We start from the raw sequence: 21,070 nt of genomic DNA on the forward strand, positions 1-21,070 counted from the left end.
GGTGACGGACGAGCGCGTGTGTAAGGCGGCTTTCGCGTGGCCGCGGTTTGGGGGTTGGGAGTGGGGGGGCACTGCCGGACGGCCCCCGGGCGGGAGGCGGTGCGGGCGGGCGCGCATAGGAGGGCTGAGCCCGTGCCGGGCTGCCTCAGTCGGATACGGTGCGGGCGGGCTCAGGAGGGGCGGAGCCGGCGGCGGAGAGTGATCCGGGCGGGCGTAACTTCGAACTTTTGTTTGGTGTGTTGTGCGAGTTAGTTTCCGCCGCCGGGACAGAGGCGCCGGCCGGGCTGGGCCGCACTCGGGAAAGAGCGGCACGCTCAGAGTTGTTTTGCCAGTTGCTGCGGCCGGGTCTGTTTCCCTGCTGAGGGGCGAGAAGCACCGACCACAGCAAGGACGAGACGCGGCCCAGGGAGCGGGGCATGCGGGGCCAGGAATCCGGGCTCTGAGCCGCCGAGCCCCGCCAGGAAAGCGCTGGGGGGTCCCGACGGAGCCATGGATCCCGGGCAGCCTCAACAGCAGCAGCCGCCGCAGACATCGCAGCCCCCGGCCTCGCAGCAGGCACCGCCGCAGCCACCGGGCGCGGTGTCGGGGGCCCCGTCCGGCGCGGCGCAGCCCCCAGGCGCCGGGCCCCCCCCGGCGGGGCACCAGATCGTACATGTGCGGGGCGATTCGGAGACCGACTTAGAGGCGCTGTTCAACGCCGTGATGAACCCCAAGGGCGCCAACGTGCCGCACACGCTGCCCATGCGGCTTCGGAAGCTGCCCGACTCCTTCTTCAAGCCGCCCGAGCCCAAGGCCCACTCCCGCCAGGTGAGGGGGGGGGGGGGGCTGCCCGTGCGATCTCTCTCCCCGCCGCCGCCGCGCTCCTCCCGGGGGAGGCATGTGGGGGAGGGGGCCGGGGCGGGAATCCGCCCTCCGCGGGGCTGAGCGGGGCGGGGGGCGCCCGACGGGGCGCTCGCTGCCATGCTTCCTCCCTCGCCTTGAGGGTAGCCCGTCCTCCTCCCCTCCGTGTGGCCCCTCGCCGCCCGCGCCTCGGGACGCTGAGGGGGTGCCGGAGGTTGCGGGCCCCAGCCCGGTCTCCGGCGGGGCCTCGGACTCCACATCCGCTCCGTGGCGAGACCCGGCTGCTCTCCCGGCCGCTCCGGGGAGGCGGCGGTGGGGGAGCCCCTAAAACTGAAGTGAAAACTCTTAGCTCGGAAGAGGGGGAGGGTTTCGCTGTGAGGTCTGAGCCTCCCGCGGCGCGGGGCGGCCCGTCTGTTGAGGAGGGTAACGCGGTTGTGCCAAACTTCTACACACCCCCCAGCGCCGTCAGACAATATGGATGGAGTTGTTCCACCATTTCATCGCTGTGCTGGGCTGAGCGGGATTAACCCCCCAATACACACATTAAAGAGTTGACTCCCGAGCGGCCCGTCAAGTCCGACGGCATAAGGGTCCGCACGCCGGGCAGCAGCAGCCCTGAAGTCTGCGGCCGGGAGCGACGGGGCCGGGACGGGGGGTGGGGGGCCGGGCCCTGGGGAAGGCGGGGGAGGAGGGGATGCGGGGCCGGGCCGGGGCTAGGCCTCCGAGAGCGTTTGGTCTTCGTCTGAGTGACTTTTGCGCCCAGACTGAAGTGTTGGTGCGAGAGCGACTGAGAGTTAATGTTTAGGCTGCAGTTACCAACTTTTTGGAAGGAGGCTGTGCCTACTCGAGTGTTTTATTAAGTAATGAACTTTGTTGCTAAGCTGTAAAATACGTTTTATTATTGGCTATTGTCGCTTTGTCTGTGTAGCCAGTAGGAGTGAAACTTGCTGTTTGTACTGGTACCCTTGTTGTTAAGGGTCTGTCAACATTTCCATTATTAAACTTACGTTTTGAAGGATTTATGACTTGGCTTCAGAAGTTCACTTCAGGCTGAACCTTTGGCACATGCTCTCGGCCTAGGAGTTAATTCATTTTCCAAATACTAGAAAAAATCAGTCTGACCTTAATATTGCAAGACTGAAAAGAAAATAGAACTGGGTGGGGCTGAGTTGCTCCTGTAGTTTTGTTTGCTTCCGAGTTGCAGGCCTTTAATAACATACTGAAATCCAGCAAGGAATAAGGTTATTTTATGTAGGGTTTTTTCTTCAGTTGTGCAGCTCTTACCACGGTTCTGTTGTGTACAAATGTGAACTCTGGTATATGTTCAGCTAATGCTTGGTGCTGTGTCAAATGCAGTAACTGTAGTGAAATAGCTATTGTGTTTGAAATGCACTTAATGTGTGTGACATTAATACACCTTGTACTTTTAAACTTAGTGTTCTCTTGCTTGGGTATGTTTTTCTTCATCTGTAATGCATGTGTAGTTGGATCACTCTGCCTTGTAACAATTGGTGGTTCCTATAGCATAAACTGGAAATTTGGCTAAAGCCAGAGAATAATTTGCTCCATTGTGTACTGTCTTTTAAAATACAACTGTTTTCATTTTCTTTTTTGGTTTAGTTGTGCCACAGAAGTATTCTGTTTAACAGAAAAAGTATTTAAGTTTCTGTAGTTTGCCCTATTTTTCAAGAATTAATATGCCTCAGATTCAGTTGATTTACAACTTGTGTATTTTGTCTAAATGTAAATGTAAGCTAATTCTTTTCCAATCTAATACATGGAACTTCACATGTGCTTGCATAGATACGAAGTGAAACAGAATTGTCAGTCTCTGTAGGAATGCAAGTGGGGCCTTACATGGTGCAATACCTTGAGTAGAGAGGTGTGGCAAAGGCTGTGATACATGCATCTTATTATAGGTGTCCGTGTTGTTCTGGTGTATCTACAAAACTAATTAGTAAATATATAAAGAAAACTCGGTATTGCTTTAATCCAGTTTTCAGAGCTGCTTTTCCTGTTTCAGGGTACACTACTGGCAGGGAATTTCTGTGTGCTTATGGCTGGTAACTGGTGAATGGTTTTGAGTCACTTATGATTGACTGGTTAAACAGTTTGCTGAAGCTCTGCTTTGGTTGAAGTATGGACAGACTTTATAAGCTCCCTATACCCTTAAGAGCACAGTTTGTTTGCGGGTTAGGAAATTCTGTCTTCAGTTTTGTGGTATAGGTGATTTGTATGGTTGAGTTCAGGAGTCTTCTCTCATGGATCTCACTGCTGTCAGTTGGCATTTCTTTGTTGCTTTTCTCCTTATGGAACCTTCTAAACCCTTGCAGAGGATGTATGTGTGGGTGCCCTTGACCCCCATTTCAAAAGGAGAATTGTGATCAACTCCCCCATCAGACAGTGGGTGCAATGGGAATGGGTGGTAATGCACCATGCGACGTGCTGTATGAGATCTGCTGACTGGGGGCAAGCTTTTCTCTTAACCCTGCAACAGGGAGTAAGAACTCCAGTTTTCACAATAAAACTAAAGGCACTTAGCATGTATTTATAGTTAATATTTCTTGACTTACACGAGGGCTTTTGTGATGCTAATTTACCAGCCTACTTGGAGGCTCTCTTCACCAGCAGTAACTGGAAAAGAAGTAGAACTTTAGAATGATGAACTTGTGAATTTCTTCTGAAAGGCCCCTTTAAAATGAAATGTCGTCTGACAGCTGCATTTCTGATGAAATATGAGAGTCTTAATGGGAATAATTTCACTTCTGGCAGGCCAGCACTGATGCAGGGACAGCAGGAGCCCTGACCCCGCAGCATGTCCGAGCTCATTCCTCTCCAGCATCGCTGCAGCTGGGAGCTGTTTCTCCAGGGACACTTACACCCTCTGGAGTAGTGACTGGACCTGGAGCTCCAGCCTCTCAACATCTCCGCCAGTCTTCATTTGAGATCCCTGATGATGTGCCTTTGCCACCAGGTTGGGAGATGGCTAAGACGCCATCTGGACAGAGATACTTCCTTAAGTAAGTAAAACTTGTCTTCAGTTGGCTGTATCTCTGATGCTTTTTTGTTGTTGGTGGTGACTTTTTTTTTGTTTGTTTTATTTTATAATATTTGAATTTTAGTAGATTTCATTGTGTTTAAAATACATATTTTGAAAAACACGCTCCTGACTTTAAGTAGGAGATCTTACAACTCCAGTATTTCTCCAGATCAGCTCTCTGCTGTTTCTGAAAACTGTATGGTACTCTGTGAATATTTACCCTATCTTAATCGTAGCTAAAGAATGTTGTCTATTATGTTGTGTGCTAAAAATCAGTGAAATGCACACAGTGATTTTTAAACAGTGTGAGTTTTGGATTTGCTGAATCTTGCCAGTTGTTATGCAGGTCAAAGTACATTTTACTTCATTTTTGTGATCCAGATGTAAAAATACAGATTAATTTTAAAAACTGTTGTAGTGAGGCTATATCAACTACCTTATTTTATTGAATAAGGACAGTAGTGTAAGTAAGCAACGGAAATGTTTTTGCCTGCTGTCTACTCGTGAGGAAATGAATGTGTGTTTGATTGTAATAGTTGGGTCTGTAACTCTGAACTGGTCCACATTCCCTGCAGTGAAAGGGAAATTGCAGAACTTTTAACATCATTTCTTGTTCCTACAGCTGTAGCTTTTTCACATGGTAAAATTAGTATCACCTTTTCTATAACTGAAGAGAGGTTGCACATGCCAGCCATCTGACACCTATTCCATCACGAAGCATTTTGTTTTATGCTGAATAGTTTTCTAAAACAGCAGGAGCTTGTCCTTTCTGAAAGTGTGCCCACCAAGACATAGAATTGGCCCTCAAATATCTTGACTGTATTTTGAACGGTTAATTAAACTGCAAATCTCTAAATAACCCATTATATATCATTTTCAGAGCCGGGAGAGAGGAGGGGTAGCAGAGTGTGTTATTTATACAAAACTTTTCAGCCAAGAAAAACATCTTTATCCCTACCTTTCTTGCTAAAACATTGTCATTAATATGTGCTCTTGTTTGCAGTGGTTGAGTTTGTAGCTTCAAAAACAAAGTTGCAATGAAAATGCAACGTGCACAACTTCTTAAAACTGTTTCTTGTTCCTGTATCCATGGTGTTTCCATACAGAGAAATTAGAGTAACTTTTTTTATTGAGAAGTTACTATCTGAGCCTTAAGGTTACTTCTTGAAAACAATCATTCTGTATTGGGAGTGTGAAAATGAGCATTAGCTGTAGATCTTAAATATGTGATTTTCTTTTTTTTTTTTTTTTTTTTGATATTGAATAAATTGGTGTATTCTGGAACACGAGCTCTTCAGTGTGCACAAATACAGGTATTTTGGAACCTGTAAGTTTATGCCATTTGAGACCTGTAGCTCACTGGACCTTGAGGAAAGCACAGAGTGAGATTGGAAATGAGAAGCAAACCTTGTTTTTGACTGTGCTAGTGAGAGCTCTTAAAGAGCAGCTTATGAAGTGTGAAAAATAGATATCTTGATTTAAAGTTTTACTGTAACAAATGTTCGTTTTTGATAACACTGCTAATTTTAGAGCAAGTAGAACAGTTTGAGATGCAGAATGACTTCATACTCTTGCAACAGATTTTTCTTTAAGTTATAATCATTCAGGTAAAATTAGTGGAAGATACTTTTTTTTTTCTTTCTTTTTCCAGAAAGCTTTTCTGCAGTTTCACTACTACCACAAAACTCTTTTTAGCCTGCCTTTTTTTTTTTTTTTTTTTGCTTTTTTCGTCCTTTCTTGGTGTCCTGGTATCCATTTCAAAGGGTCGGGTTTCAGAAAGAACAATAAAGAGCCTGAGACTGGAAAGTACACACAAGTCTGGCAAACTCATCTGCATGAGCAAGATCGTTTGTTCTCAAGCAGACATCCAAAGTAAATGATTGAAAGAGCTGCTAGCTGTGAAGGATGTGTCTTGATGGGGAAAGGAGTGGAAACAAACCAGGTTGTTAGGAAGAAAAATAAAGGCTGTACTTTTTGAACCTCTCCCTGCTGGGTCACATGCTGACCTTGGGAGATTTTAAACAGTGAAATGGGCTGTTTTCTTTCTGCTTTCATTGGGTGATACTGTGGGAAGGGAGAGTGTAACAGGGGTAGTTTTGAAGGCTCTGTTAGCACCTGAAGAACATTTTTTTGTTCCTAAAAGTTTGCTTACTATTATCTACAGGCGAGATCCACCAACTTCACTAGAGTTATGAAGATTTGCTGAAAGCATTTCAAGTACCAGCAAAATGTTTGCTTGCATGTTTAGGAAATCCAAAGAAATGTAAGAATTATTTTTAGAGTAGCAAGTTTGTATTTCAGGAGCTTTTTTCAGTGTTGATTGGTAAATTCTGTCTCATCTCTACAAGCCTGTTGAAGCTCACATCATGTGTAGTTATACCTTAAACATTTGCTGAGAGTTTGAATACTGAGATTCCTGATGCTAAATACATTTAATGTGGTTCCTTCTACCATATGCAGATTTTTGGTGTGTCTTCCAAGTATTCGGCTTTTTTTATTGAATTGGCTGCATTGCTCTTTGTTTCCATGTACTCTGTTCTGTAGCTGCTCCATGAACAGTCTAGTAATCAGGCTCTAGAAAGATCTTTACAGAATAGGTAACAGTATTAGATTTTTTCCAGATGTCAGTAAGCCTTATGGTTATAGTTATCATAACATACTACAGTGCAAACAGACTAATATAAAATTGAGTACTGCAGTTAATATGGGCTGGAATATAGTCACTTTCACTAATCAATAGGTCAAGGACTGCAAGTGTGGTAGTTTGCACGAAGAAATGAAAATGATACATATAGGAGTGAAAATACTTGTCTGTATATTTATATGCATGCACAGAGTTATTTGGCCAGGTGTTTTGTATACACACCACACATATGCATGCGCATTACAAGAGGTTGAGAGCGGTAGTGTAGGGTCTGAACCAGAGCTACTCTTGCAAATCAGTCCAGTCATCTTGACAAATAGACCACTCTGTGTGGGAATGCCCAACATGTGATTTGCCAGAATTCCAGTCATTAGTGTTCATCTCCCTGTTGTCAGTAGGATTCTGCAGTATAGTTTCCTATTAGTGAAATACAGATGATTTTGGCTAGTGAGTGAAGACACGCTTGCTAAACAGTTGGTGAAACCAATACTGTTTTTTACTGAAACTGCTACTTAAACACAGCTCATAAGCTAAGCCTTGCCTGGTTAGTAAGTGGTCACATCTGAGTCATCTCGGCATTGCTGTGTGAAATGCTTTAGCCCCGTTCTTAAGCGTGCAGTAAGAAAGATGTGCTTGGTTTGTGTGGTGATGTCAACCACATTGCTTTTAACCACTTCCTGTTAGCCAGCTGCTGGTTGACATTTCAGTGAACTGTGGAGAAAGATAGGGGATTGCTCTCTAGGCAAAAGATAATATGCCATGGGAGTAGCAGACAGCAACTTGCAGAAAGAAAAAAGTTTTGCTCTGTTTTAGAATTACTCTTGTATTGTTTTAACTTCGTGTTATGCTTTTAATTCTTACAAAGCTTGTATGATACTTCTCATTTTGTGGTGTGAGGAAAAGTTAAATGCTTGTCTAGCAAGCAAGTCTTGTAATTATTTTTCCTACAGGAAGTAGTTCTTGCAAGCAGTTTATCAACAACTTCCTATTTTTTTCTCTGAAGTGTTGAATGACTTCCTGAAGGAGGCCAAGGTAGTTTTCATTCGTATCTGTGGGTGTGTTTGAGGTGGTTATCCATCTGGCAGAAACTTTAAGAATAGATTGTTGTTACACGTTTCTTATGTGCTCCATCAGAGGCATGGCTTTGAATGTTATGCAACCAAATAATTTTAAGATAACAGGGAAGTTTGTTACTGTGCGTTTTTTTTCCTTATGTCACACGTGAAAAATAACCAGCAACGCCATTAGATTTCTCTTGGATCCCATTTTTGCCCTGAACTAAAACCACGCACTAACACCACCAGTACGATCTGCTCTATTCATTCTCCTCACCTTCCCCGCAACCCCCAAAGTAATCTTAAGTATTCTAGGGCAGAAAATGTGTAGAGGAAAAACTGCTGTCACACTTGCATATTTTATTGAATACTGGGGAAACACATGTTCAGAACCATCAGTTCTGAACATCTTGTGTTTATGGTTCTAGGACTTGTATTGTAGGAAACCAAAACTGCGACCACTGCTCTTAGATGAGTTTATCCACTTTTTAACGCTTTTTATACTAAAAAGCAGTTGAAGGCTTTTCATTTGTTAAAATTTATTTGTAATATATCAACTTGATTTCTGTGTGTTTATGAAAACATTCATAAGATCCATGATCTGGAGAAAAAAACCCACGAAATTTGTGCAGGGAAAAATGGGCACTGTCAGTTTCAGAACGCAGCTAGAGGAAAAATACTAGTTAAAAAGCTTTTACAGTAAAACATGCTGTAGGAAGTTTTTGGCAACTTCAGGGTTGTTTTTTTTTGTCTTGGAAGACAGTACTACTAAGTGCATATCTTCTACCTCTTACTTTTGGAGAGTCCTGCAAAAGAGCAATATCTTTAAACAGGCAGAGGAAGAATAAGGGCAAACTCGCCTTGTTTGTGTTAGCGCTGAGCCTGAGCTGGGAGGAGGATGAAAGTACATAGTCAGCCCTCTGAGTTCAGAAAAGTCATAGCCAGCTTAGTGGGTGGGCATCACTGAAAGCAATGGCACATGGTGCTTTTCTTGTGTTTGGTTTTGTTTTGCTTAGGAAAAATTGCAGAGGATGATGTCCATGCCTTCAGTACTCTTCTACCGTACAAGGTGATTTTATAAGACTATTGCAGCAACACTTAAATAGATGTGGTTTAAGGTAGACCAAAAACATGCCCTGTGGAGTTCACTACTGAATTTTACTTTTACTTATAAGCATATTGGCATTCCTTATTGCTGAGGAGATTTTTTTTTTTTTTTTAAATCAGCTGTTGATCTGCACCTTTCTTCCTCCTACAGGTTTGGCCTTTCAGTATCTCTTTAATAAAATAATCCTTATGCTTTATAGTGTCTGATTTAGTGCCTGTCGTACTCTTGACAGCACTGGATTAAACCTCTGCTGAAAGCTTCTAATACTGTAGGAGAGGATGTGCCAGCTGTAGAATGTATGTCTTACAAATCTAAATAGAATCGGAATATACATGCAGTGGAGAAAGAAGGTACTGACATGCTTGGAAAAATCAGGTTGTATTAATTAAATGTTCAGTAAAGATGACTTCCATTATGGAATTGATCAAAATTACATCTCATTTACCTGTTGAGAACACTGGTGTAGTTTTGGTTTATATACTTTCTTACCTCCTGAATCAAATTTGAGAACAGTTTTATCTTACTTGTAAGTCTGTAAACTTTGTATTCTGTTGAAAGCTATAATTGTGATAGAGATCTTATTAATGTCTTCTATGTAAGAAAAATCTTAGTCTCTCTGATCAGTAATAAGAGGCTTCTGATACAAGTTTAATCAGAATTTTATGTTTAAAAAAAATGCTTCTGCAATTCTGCTTATTAAAGACTTTGTCAGATTATATTTGGTTAAAAGTAGTAGTATTGAGTTCTATGTGAGCAATTACACCACTATGGAACCACTTCTGTTTTCTCAGGTTTTGACCTCTTCTAAAGACAAACAAGAATTTGATCTAAATCAAGATGAGTGTCTTCTGGACTCTTATCCTTTAGCCTTTCTTCTTCTGTATGTTGAAGATGGCAAAGAATTACAGTTGCGGTTTTTTTAGTAGTCATCTGGTTTGTAGCATAGGGTAGTTTGTAACCCATCAGTCACATCATGGAAATTCCAACTTGATAGACAGCAGTAAAATAATAAGAGGATGTTAATTTGAAAGTTCCCATGAAAGTAAGACCAGCACTACCCCACCAGCTTTTGCAAAAAAATACTTTTAATGGGAAAATGCAATTGAACTGATCAATGGCATATGTGAGTAAAATCATACCTACTTTTACAAGATCCATTTCTCACTTATCTTTCCTGTTCTGGAAATGAATTCCAAATAGAAACCCTCCATTTATAGTGTGCTCAGTTTCCTTTGCAGTTGTGGTGCAACAGCTGCGAAGCTTTAAAAGCTGTCACAAAGGAAGCCAAGTGGGTTTTTCACCCAGCTTATGCATTTTTACAGCAGACTCTCAGAGAAAGCAACTTCTAGCACTGGGAATGCTGAAATACTGAACTGCAGGACCTAAATTGGGTCATGTGTAAAATTAAAGTTCCTGATTTGCTCCGAAAGAAATATTTTCACATATCAGACATAAGCAGTTACTGGATGACACCCAGGAGAGCAAGATGTGTTATTCAGTGTTGAAATACAACATGAACTGTTAAAACTAGTCTGACATTAACTACAAGCAGTTTCTTTTAGGCTCTTGATTAAGACTAGACACCTCTCTTGGGGGGCCCCCCCCCCAAATGAGGTAAACAGCTATAGAGAACTGACAGCCAAAACTAGAGATGTTTTTCTTCTTTTTATATGTGGCCAGACCACTGGATGTGTTTATCTTCATAGCTGGAAACAAATTCAGATGATGTAATTAGATTTAGTTTAACTTTTTGAAACTAACTTGCTTCTATTTGTTTTGCATTCTTTTATTTTGATAAATTCCAACATATTTGCATTTATTGTTTGTACAGTCCAAGGTACATACACAGTAAAGCTCATTAATGGTGGAGCTCACTGTCTTTCACTATTTATATAAATATTATTCCCTCTTTTAATGTGTGTGGGTTATTTATTCCTTTTTACCTCCCACCTCTCCCCCCTCACCAGCTGTGAATAATTTTGTAAACCCTAATGTTGAAATGATGTAAATAATTTTAAAGAAATTCAGTTTTCAGTTTTAAATCTTTAAATTTTAAAGAAAATTTCACTTGGCTGAATGCAGGAAAATCACAGGAGTAGCAATCCTCTGACAGGTGCCCCCAGGATGTGGTCAGGTTACCATGTAGCTGACCCAAGAGAAAGACAGGGTTGTCTGTAGGGGCAGTGTGACAGCCTGGGGTATACAGCATAATGTGAAATACAGTTCGTGGGAGGAGGCTGTGTATTGGAATGTTAACAGATAGATGTCGTGTAATGGCAGGACATTCTCTCAGAACCAACTTTTTAAACCTCATTTTGATGTAAGGCTATATTGAGAAATGTACCAGCTAAACTATGTATTTTTTTTTTTGGGAAGTATTTAAATAGGAATCTAGAGTAATATATTATGAAAACTCTACTTGATAGCTTTTTTGTTTTTAATAAAACTTGAAGTTTTATTTGAACAACAGGAATTTTTGAAAGGTGTGACTAGCCTGTGTTGTTGTCTCATTGTCTCCTGAAGTGCTTCTTGGAGTCTGTTTTCTGGGATTCACTCTGCTGGTGTTTTATTTGGCTTTTAACTAAGTTACTTCAGGCTGTGTTTGGGGCAAGTATGGCTAGGTTTCCCAAATTGCTGGTTAATTCAAGCTAATAATATAAAGCTGCCTTGTAAAGTAAGACTTTTACCAGTATAGTGCCTGCCAGTCATGCCAGTTGCTAAGGAGACAAAGCTGTCTTGAAAACAATCTTGGACTTTGGTTTAATTTCACTAATGAGACTTTGCTGTGTCATAGTGAAAGACCAGATCACTTTTGTGGAGCCTCTGACGTGCTGTTTGGTAACTTAGGTCAGTGTTAGTGGTTAAGGTTTGTTATTGATTATTACATTGTGATTGTGAAGCAAGTTTTTTTTTCCACTGAACTGTTCTATAGGAAAGTCAAAGGTCATTTACTCTTGCTAGTTTATCTCCAGTGGGTTCTGATTTATGGAGAGCTTTGTGGGAAGCCTGTCTGCACTACACGTGTTTATTTAAGGAGTGTTACTGCTTAAAGGATGCCTTTCCCTTTCTGATTACCTGTTGTAACTGAAATGCTAAGTAAACTTTTTGCCTTTTCCAGGCATGTTGTAAAATCGGACACTTATGACGTAATAAAACATTATCTGAAAGTAAACAATCCTTGGTTGTAGAGGCAAATGAAGTCCTTTGGGTAAAGGAAAGAAACAACTCACAGATATGTTTTCTCAAAGGACCTCACTTTTCAATTTTTTTTTTATTTTTTTGTATTTTTTGTATTTGTTGTTCCTATTTGAAAAGCTTGATTGGCAACTCCTTTGCAATTACTTTCATTCCAACATTTGTATAGTCTCTATAGTAAGAAATAGAATAAAAGAGAAATTTCTTCTGTGTTTACTAACAGTGCTGCTGGTATAGTTAGTATAACTATCTTTGCTAGCAAAGCCAAGCCATCAATCAATCAATCATATATATAACTATAAACCTAAGTATCTGATGCACACATAATTTGGTGATGATTTTTAATCCTTAATTTCCATCTGTGTATGGCACTTAAACTCTTCTAGCCAGTGAGTGTGACATTTGGACTGAAGTAAGGGTTACCCTTTGTAACTGGTCTTTCAGGTTTTCACTTCTTATGTGAATCTTATTCTGAAATTATTCTAAAGCAGACTTAAGATGTTGGCACCATATAATTACTAGGTAACAGAGGACAGGAGCTTCCAGATTTCTGGTATTAGGTGAACTGTTATAATCTGTATGCTTCTGAGTTTTTGTTTCTGTCTTTTTTTTTTTTTTTTTTAAGCTGTAATGACTAATAGGTGGAAAAAATCTATTGGCTATTTCACAATATCCTGGTGATTTAGTCACTGGCCTAGGCATAAGGAAGAGAAAAAACAAAACCTTAGCATAAACAGTTAGTTAAGAATTAGCATTTTAGCATCCCTATTAACTATATCAAAGGAAGCCTTAATTACGTTCTTTTAAAAAATAGTTTATGATTCAAATTTATGCCCATTTTTTATTATGCTGTTATATGGGTCTTGACATGATGAGCTTTTTATTCTATTTGTTGAGGAACTCGTACAGTTTGTTGTTTTAATGGATTAAATGTCAATTGTATGTAATGTTTACCTGTAACTTTGTAAAATCCTTTAATTAAAGATATAAGTGAACTTACAATTTTGCTAATGCATGATGCTTTTAATTCGTAACTAGTGAAATAACTAGCTTCTTAACAATTTCTACAGATAAATATGGTTGAATTTATTATTGCCCTTATCTGCAGTTGTGGTAGGAAGTTATGAGAGCTTAGAATACAAACCATTCAGTTACATATGCACTGCTGGTGAAAGTATTCCAACCATGTGTAGGTAGATACTCATATACTTTGTGTCTTTTCATTTAGTCAAACTGCAAGATACAAAGATACACCTTCTCTGATAATAGGTGCACACATTCTTTTATTGTGTAGATGCTGTTCAGTTTTTGACTTCTAGCTTGTCGTTTTTTTAAGCAGCAAAATAACATGCAAATTCTTGTAAGCAATTATCCTATCAAGAATGTAAAGGCTAGTGGAAGATGTCCCTGCTCATGGCAGGGGGTTAGAAGGGGCCTTAAAGATTATCTAATTCGAACCCAAGCCATTCCATGAATATATGCAGACTGTTGTGCAGTATCAACTGGTGCTGTTGCATTGTGCTTCATAAAGTAATCTTTTAATTTATACTTCATTAGGACTAGTCGCTTTTCATTTAGGTCAGTGTATCACTTCTGTACTGATTGAGGCAATGTTTCTGCCTCAAAACCCATTTATTTGTCAAAGCTGTTTAGTTCATTTGCCTGCCCAGCATTTGTATCAGCTGAGAATTTCCTAGCTGTTACCCTTCCAGTGGCTCCTACAGAGCCAGTATCTGGCTTTTGGCAGACATAGCAAGGCTGAACTGCAGTATCAGATGGTAATGCTGTGTTGTTTCATACAGGTATCTTTTTGTGTAATACATGTTAGGTATACTTGCAATGACTAGGTGAATTAAAAAATTCAGAAGATGATGTGTGGTTGAACTGGAGGCAAAAACCAGGAATACTGGCAGTAGGGAGGCAGGAAAAATAGCAATACTGTTCTCCCAAAGTCTTTATCTGCTGTTCTTGAAAAGATGTTCAGTTTCAAAACCTAGTGATTGCTGGGCCCTGCTGGCTTTGCTCTTGGAAGAGAGCTTGTTAGCAGCGTCTTTAAACTGTCGGTATTGATTCAAACCAGGTCTGTCCAGGTCAGTATCTTGTTGCCAGAAGTGGTCATGAGCAAATTTCTTTCAACAGCTATGAACAGTGCAAGCATATGTGATACCTTGAGAACTGTTCCAGCTTCCAGCAGTCCTCCAAGACTTGTGCTTTCTTCCCTTGAGGCCACAGAAACCTTCAGCATCTGCTGCATGCTTTGGCAAAGAATCTTGCTGGCTGTCGATCCAACACATGAAGGAACGCCTTCATTCTGTTTTAAGCTTGGCTCCCATCAGCTTCATTCAGTGGTGCCCAGTTCTTATTTTGGAAGTGACAATTAACAGTTGATGCATATGTGTTCTGCTCAAGATTGCTATCTTTTCCTCTGAAAATTGCCTCCTTTGAAAGTTGAACTTTCCTCAGTGATCCCTGCAGCCCTTTCTGTAAGCCTTTTCCAGTTTTTTTTTTTTTTTTTTTTTTTTCAGATGAAAGGTTAATGGCTTACAACATCTACCATTTTGATCCTTTCATTTAAAAAGTAAAAAACTAATAATCATTTTATTCCTTCTGCTGCTTATCCTTTTAGTCTGTACACTTTTTCCCCACTCAGTTCTTTGCAGTTAGCAGTTGACCAGGAGTAACTTTGTATCATGGGGAAACTCTGTGATGCTGCTTCGCTTTCTTGTGTAGATCCCAGTGTATAGGCCCCTGTGGAAGTTTCCAGAGGCCTAAATCTGGTGCTGAAGTTGCCAACTCCCTCCCTTCTATTTTTGTTTCTTAATTTCTTACTGGTAACTGTTTGTTCGTGTCATATCAAGACCTGTCTTTAACCTGTAACTGCTTATTGTTGTCTTTTTTTAATTAGGAACAGCAAGTGTTGGGTTTTTTGTTCAAATCTTTTAGTCATCAGTTTCTGGAACACAATGCCTGCTACTCTTACTGTGTCTCCAGAAGTTGTGTCTTCTGTATGAACTTTGGGGTGCAAATACTTCTTTGGTACATTCATCTTGAAAGGGAAAGTTCATCTGCACTTGCTTCCAGCTTATATCTGGGAGCTGCTCCAAGAAAGCAGGATTTTGCTGGTGTGATAAAATGATGTGGTGGATGTCATTCAAGAAAAGATCAAAGTGAGATGCATTTCTAGAATAAAATTTCTTGTGACTGATACAACACACATATGTAGGTTTTGAATTGTATGGATATGTCATTAGAGAAGTAATCAGTGTCAGGGTATTTGGGAGATGAGTTATGTTTCTTCATATACTTGGTTCTAGCAATGCTGAAAGAACATTGATCTCAACCTTATTTCAGAACTTTTCATACCATAGTTTTATGTTTAGCTACAAAATAGCTTCTGTCTGTACCATGCTGTCCTTCCCAGTATCTCAGTATCAGGTGCTTACACCTTACTTTAATATGCCATGCAGTGTGTCTGTATATCACAATGCCTCAGTAACCAGAAGCATTTGGCTCTCAAATTTGTGAGATTAAGGTTGTCAGTCATCTGTGGTCGATTTTCTGATATTGAATATGTTGTTTCAAATGTGGCATCAGTGAATAATCAGATAATGAGGGACAGTTGTCTGAGTCAGAAAAAAGCTTCAGTGGTTCAGATGGGCACTTTCTTCTCCCAATGGTCAAGTTCTGCTGGCAGGACTTGTGGCCCTATACAGTCTGTTCTTGAAGGACTGCACCCTGTGGAAGGGACCCACACTGGAGCAGCCTGTTCCTGAAGGGCTGCACCCCAGCTGGACCAGGAACCCAGGCTGGAGCAGTTCATAAAAAACTGCAGCCCATGGGAAGGACTCACCTTACATGGAGGACTGTCTCCTGGGGAGGAACCCCATGGTAGAGCAGGGGAAGAGTGAGGAGTTCTCTTGAGGAGGAAGGAGACAATGCATTATGAACTGAGCACAACCCCCATTCCCTGTCTTCCGGCATGCCCCCTGCTTGGGGGAGTGGATGTAGGGAAATTTGGGAGTGAAGTTTAGGTCATGAAGAAGGGAGAGGTGGGGAAGTTGTTTTTAAGAATTGGATTTTATTTCTCATTATCATATTCTGATTTTTGTTAGTAAAAAATTAAACTAATTTCCCCAAGTCAAGTCTGTTTTGCCAAGTTTTGTGATGGTAATTGCTGAGTGATCTCTCCCTGTCCTCATCTCGAACTATGAGCCTTTCTTTCATTTTTTTTTTTCTCTCTCCTGTCTGTCTGAGGAGGGCAGTGATAGAGCAGCTATGGTGGGCACATGGTGTCCAGCTAGGGTCAACCCACCATGCTTTCTCAGTCTGTTTCATATACATAAGGGAGTTGTGTGTGGTGACATCCCACATTTTGTCTTGCATGGAATAAGTTGTCCAAATGACTGTGCCGTGCTTTGCAGTCATGTATGTGCACAGTTATTCATACAGGACTTCTGGAATGCCCAGTTGATGTATATTGGTTGTCTAGGTTATTGCTTACTGTTATGATCATATTTATGCCATTCCTTTTAACTTGTTTGAAGCTCTGGAAGGTTACCGGGTGTGTAACACAGTAATTTTATTCCAGTTAGGACGTGACATGGCTGCTTAAATGATCTATATGTTGTGTGTTAAGTCATAATAGCAGGGAATCCTGTTCAAAATAGAAGAAATTGCTGCTTGTCTCTGAAATCATCCTCCATATTTGTACCGTTGGTGATCTGTAATTACGGGTTTCCCTACAAGATAGCACAGAGAAAAGAGAAAACTAGATGGAGCAGAGAAACATATTTCAATTGGGAATGTGACTCTTTTGTTTGTAATGTAGTTTGATTTTGAAAAAAAGCCTTAAATCACTTCACAGCTGAGTCAAGTAGTGGACCTATAATCTAAGGAAGCCGTTTATACATGGATGCAGTTGTTTCATCAGCAGTGGTACTTTGTCTATTGCAGGTCCTGCTCCCTGCCTCTTATTGCTACAGTTACTCTTCTAACTTTTCCTTGCAAGTCAGCTGTTGGAGAACTTTCCAGTGCCATGAGATGGGAATAAGGAAACTCATGGGAAGAGAGCAGGGCATAATGAGGTTAAAGATGTTTTAACTTAAGGATAGGTTGGCTTTGAGGAGGGAAAGTCAGCTTCATTTGTAGATTTTTGTGGCAGCCTGAATTTGATAGCTGCTGCTGTGCTGGCATAACTACTTGAGTAGCTGTGTCATGAGACAAATGCCAATTTTTTTCTGCAGTGACTTTTTTTCATCCTTTTGGATGGATCCATTCTTTGATCCAGTTTATGTTGTGACTGCTTAGAGGAGGAAGTAGAGATGGACACTGCATGAGAGTAAATTAAGCCTTAAATCAGTAATATAACCACTAAAAAGAGAGATGCATGTGGAGTCCTTCCATCTGATACAGGAATTCAGTTTTACTTTTTACTCAAAACAAGCTACTAATCTATAAAGTACTGTGGATGCGTTTTAGTATTGCTAATCTAAAATTCAGTATAATCAAACTTCAAATACTTTGTTCTTAAATGTTGAAATAATTTGTACAGTGTTGGTGACTTTTATCAGAGAACTGTACTAAATGATACGAGCCATTAAAAAAAAGTTATGTATTCCCCCCACATTTATAGTGATATTTTCCTAGAAGACCAAATACAATTTTGGAGCCAGTAAATCACGTTTGATTTACTCTTTGGGAGGTATGAAATGGACTTTGAGGTTTAGAGGATGGGCTTATTGGTTGTGGGGTGTTTTTTGTTTGGTGGTTTGTTTTTGTTTTTTTTTGGCTTTTATTTTTTAATTTGCCCATTTTTTTACAATTACTATCAATACTATTCTCTGCAAAGCAAAATCATACTGTTACCATTTCCTATGGACAAATAGGTGCATTCTGTATTGCTCTAACCCAGGCAGCATCAGACAGCATTTGATCTGTGTCTGTTATCTGCAATAAATAGGTTTAACTGAAGCCTGTTTTTACTCTTCTACCATGGGACTTACTCAAGTAATAATTGAATGATAAGACTACATTTACAGGAGAGATGGTGTATGTACTTTAAAAAATTATTGAATGTTACGTGTAATTCTTGACTCAAGTTTCTAAGCACTATTCTTTTTTCTAGTTGCAAACAAATTCAGGGTGAATATTAAACACTCTTATTCTAAGAGGAAGCCTGTAATAAGGCATAACATCTATTCTTGTCTTCTTTTAATGCAGGTTCTATTATGAACCTCCAGAAAAGAGGTTTCTCAGTTAATTTTTACCCACATCCTAGCAGCTATGATGATGCTAAACAAAACTATTCTCAATCTAAAATTCAAAGAGCTGATTAACTGCAGTACTCTAGAAAATTAGCTTAAAAAGTCTACAAAATTCTACTCTTTATTTTTGAGACATTTGGTTAAAACAACAACAACAAAAATTTATGATTGAGCTTCTGTAGGTATGTGATCAACATCTTCTGTTGTGGAATTTGCATTCCCATGCTGTTTATAGAAGCACAGATTTCATTGAATGGAGTAATCTGACATGTGGTGCATGATGACCTATTTCAGTATCTTTAACAGAAGATGTCAGTCTTCTTTCAAGGAGTATGTGGTATGTCAGTTGCAATTGTATCAACAAGTTGGTGTAACATCATTGGTCTGGATGGTGGGGTTTTTTGGGGGGCTGCAGGTAGTGGCTATTGGAGTTTTTTGTTTGTGGGCTTTTTTTTTCTTGGTAAAAAAAAAAGCCATGCATTAATATGTAGCTTAATACGAACTTCAAACCTGGCAAATAAAATCATGGGGAAAAGCAGTTCTTAATGAGCCTTATAGGGGGGAGGAGGAATTGAAAGTGTTGGTGTTTGGCTTGTAAACTGAAACTGAAGAAGTTTTATTGCAGACATCTGTGTAGAGTTACCACCTGCCTGTAGTGCAGAAACTGAACTAGGGTGACACAATGGTTCTTCCAGTCCCACCAATACACATCTTAGGACTGGTAATTAAAAACAAAACAAAACCCACACAACATATGTAAAGTTGGCTTTGCTGCACTGAGAAATTCAATGTGTGAATGAGATTCAGCTGAAGTCAGCAAGGTGTGTGTGTGTGTGGTTTTGCGGTTGGATTTTTTTGTTTTAGGTGTTGGTTTTGGTTTTTTTTTTTTAATTAAAAAAATAAAAATCCAGAACTGTCTTGGACATTAAGTTGAGCTGTTGGTCGGTATGATGTGTTATGCTATTGGAGATAATATGCTAATAATGCTGTTTTGGAACAAAATCTTGTTGCCTTTGTATAGAATGTTTTTGGGGTTTTTTTCTTTTTTCCTTCCTGTAATTTATCTGTGCAAAAAACTCTTGACTGGAAGATCTGAAATACTGTGGATTTTGGGAAAAGAGTTTGATTTTTGTCACTGTGTGTGTTTAATTTTTAAGCCTACAAGCATTCAGCAGAGTTTCCGCCTGTTCAACAGGTTGTCAAAATCTACACAGAATTAACATCTTAATGTAGATAACTTCTAATGAGGTCAGAGTATTAATTTTAGTCTATTAACTGTAAGTTTTGTACACCTGGTATTAAAAACTTACTGTAAGAAGAAAATATTGAGCTCAACTACTGACTAATCTACCAGTGATTCTTAATCATACAGTCTTTCAGGTTGGAAAGGACGTTGAAGGTCATGGAGTCCAACTCAGTGCTGCCAAGTCTACCACTAACCAAGACCCTGAGTGCCATCTACACCTTTTAAATTCCTCCAGGGATGGGACTTTACCATTTGCCTGGGCAGCCTGTGCCAATACTTGGCAATGCTTTTGGTGATGAAATTTCCTAATAATCCAATCTAAATCTTGCCTGCTGCAACTTGAGGCCATTTCCTCTTCTGTTGCTACTTTGGAGAAAAAACTGACACCACATCTCTCCATCTTCCTTTCAGGCAGCTGTAGAGAGTGATAAGGTCTCCCCTGAACCTCCTTTCTCCAGGCTAAAGAACCCCAGTTCCCTCAGCTGTTCCTCATAGGATTTGTGCTCCAAACCTTTTACCAGCTCTGTTGCCCTTCTCTTGTCCTGTTCCACCAACTCAATGTCTCTTATAGTGAGGGACCCAGAATTGAACACAGGATTCAAGGTGTGGCCTCACCAGTGCAGAGTACAGGGGGATGATAACTGCTCTGGTTCTTCTGGCCACACCATTTCTGATACAGGCCAGGATGCCATTGGCATTCTTGACTGCCTGAGCCCAAGCTGGTTCATTTTCCACGGCCATCAGTCAGCACCCCTCTGACAGGTACTTTTCCTCTGGGCACTTCTCTGGCCACTCTTTCCCAAGCCTGTAGCATTGCATGGGGTTGTTGTGGTGCAAGTGCAAGACCCAGCACTGAGACTTGTTGAACTTCGTACGATTTGTCTTGGTCCATTGATCCAGTCTGTCCATATCCCTTTGTAGAGCCTTCCTGCCCTCAACGGAATCAACACTCCCACCTGCAGACTTACTGCAGGTGCACTAAATCCCCGCGTTCAGATTGTTGATAAAGATATTAACCAGACCTAGCCTCAATATTGAGCCCTGGGAAATAACACCTCACTGGCCACCAACTGGAGTAAACTCTATTCACCATCACTCTTTGGGCTTGGCCATACAACCATTTTTTTTTACTCCACTTTACTTGTCCAGTACATGAGCAGCCAGTTTTTCCAAGAGAATGCTGTGGGAAGTGGTGTCAAAGGCTTTACTAAAGTCTGGGTAGATAACATCCACAGGCTTTCACTTACCCACTAAGCACGTCACTTTGTCACAGAAGGAGATCAGGTTGGTCAAGCGGGGCTCACCTTTCATATCCCATGCTGACTGGGCCTGATCACCTGGTTGTTCTATACATGCTGTGTGATGGCACTGAAGATGATCTGCTCTGTAACCTTCCCTTGCGCAGAGATCAGACTGACAGGTCTTCTTCCTGACCGTTCATGTAGATGGGCATCATATTTTGCTGACTTCCAGTCAACTGGGACCTCTCTGCTTAGCTGGGGCTACTGATAAATTATGGAAAGTGGCTGAGTGAGTACTTGTGCCAGCTCCCTTCTTACCCTTGGGTACATCCCATCTGACCCTATAGACTTGTATGTGTCTAAATGGTGTAGCATGTCGCTGACTATGTCTTGTTGGATTATGGGGGCTTCGTTCTGCTCCCTGTGTTCCAGCTCAGG

The 21,070-nt window shown here is 40.9% G+C and overlaps 1 protein-coding gene across 8 annotated transcripts in view; it reads left to right on the top strand.

The window, feature by feature from the left end:
- The first annotated feature begins 165 nt into the window (after nucleotides 1-165).
- The window catches only part of YAP1 (Yes1 associated transcriptional regulator), a 91,560-nt gene continuing 70,655 nt past the window's right edge, over nucleotides 166-21,070 (top strand). For 3 of the 8 annotated variants that reach the window (XM_061374486.1, XM_061374488.1, XM_061374487.1), the window contains exons 1-2: nucleotides 166-807; nucleotides 3,613-3,860. In XM_061374486.1, the coding sequence (XP_061230470.1) occupies nucleotides 490-807; nucleotides 3,613-3,860 (566 nt within the window). In that variant the 5' untranslated portion in view covers nucleotides 166-489. The remainder of the gene's footprint in view (nucleotides 808-3,612; nucleotides 3,861-21,070) is intronic. The other 5 variants (XM_061374482.1, XM_061374484.1, XM_061374483.1 and 2 more) reach the window with 3 other exon arrangements.

Source organism: Neopsephotus bourkii, unplaced genomic scaffold (assembly GCF_033783945.1).
Source record: "Neopsephotus bourkii isolate Nb327-2 ecotype Australia unplaced genomic scaffold, CSIRO-AGI_Nbou_v1 NB_1638, whole genome shotgun sequence".
NCBI classification, from domain to species: domain Eukaryota; kingdom Metazoa; phylum Chordata; class Aves; order Psittaciformes; family Psittacidae; genus Neopsephotus; species Neopsephotus bourkii.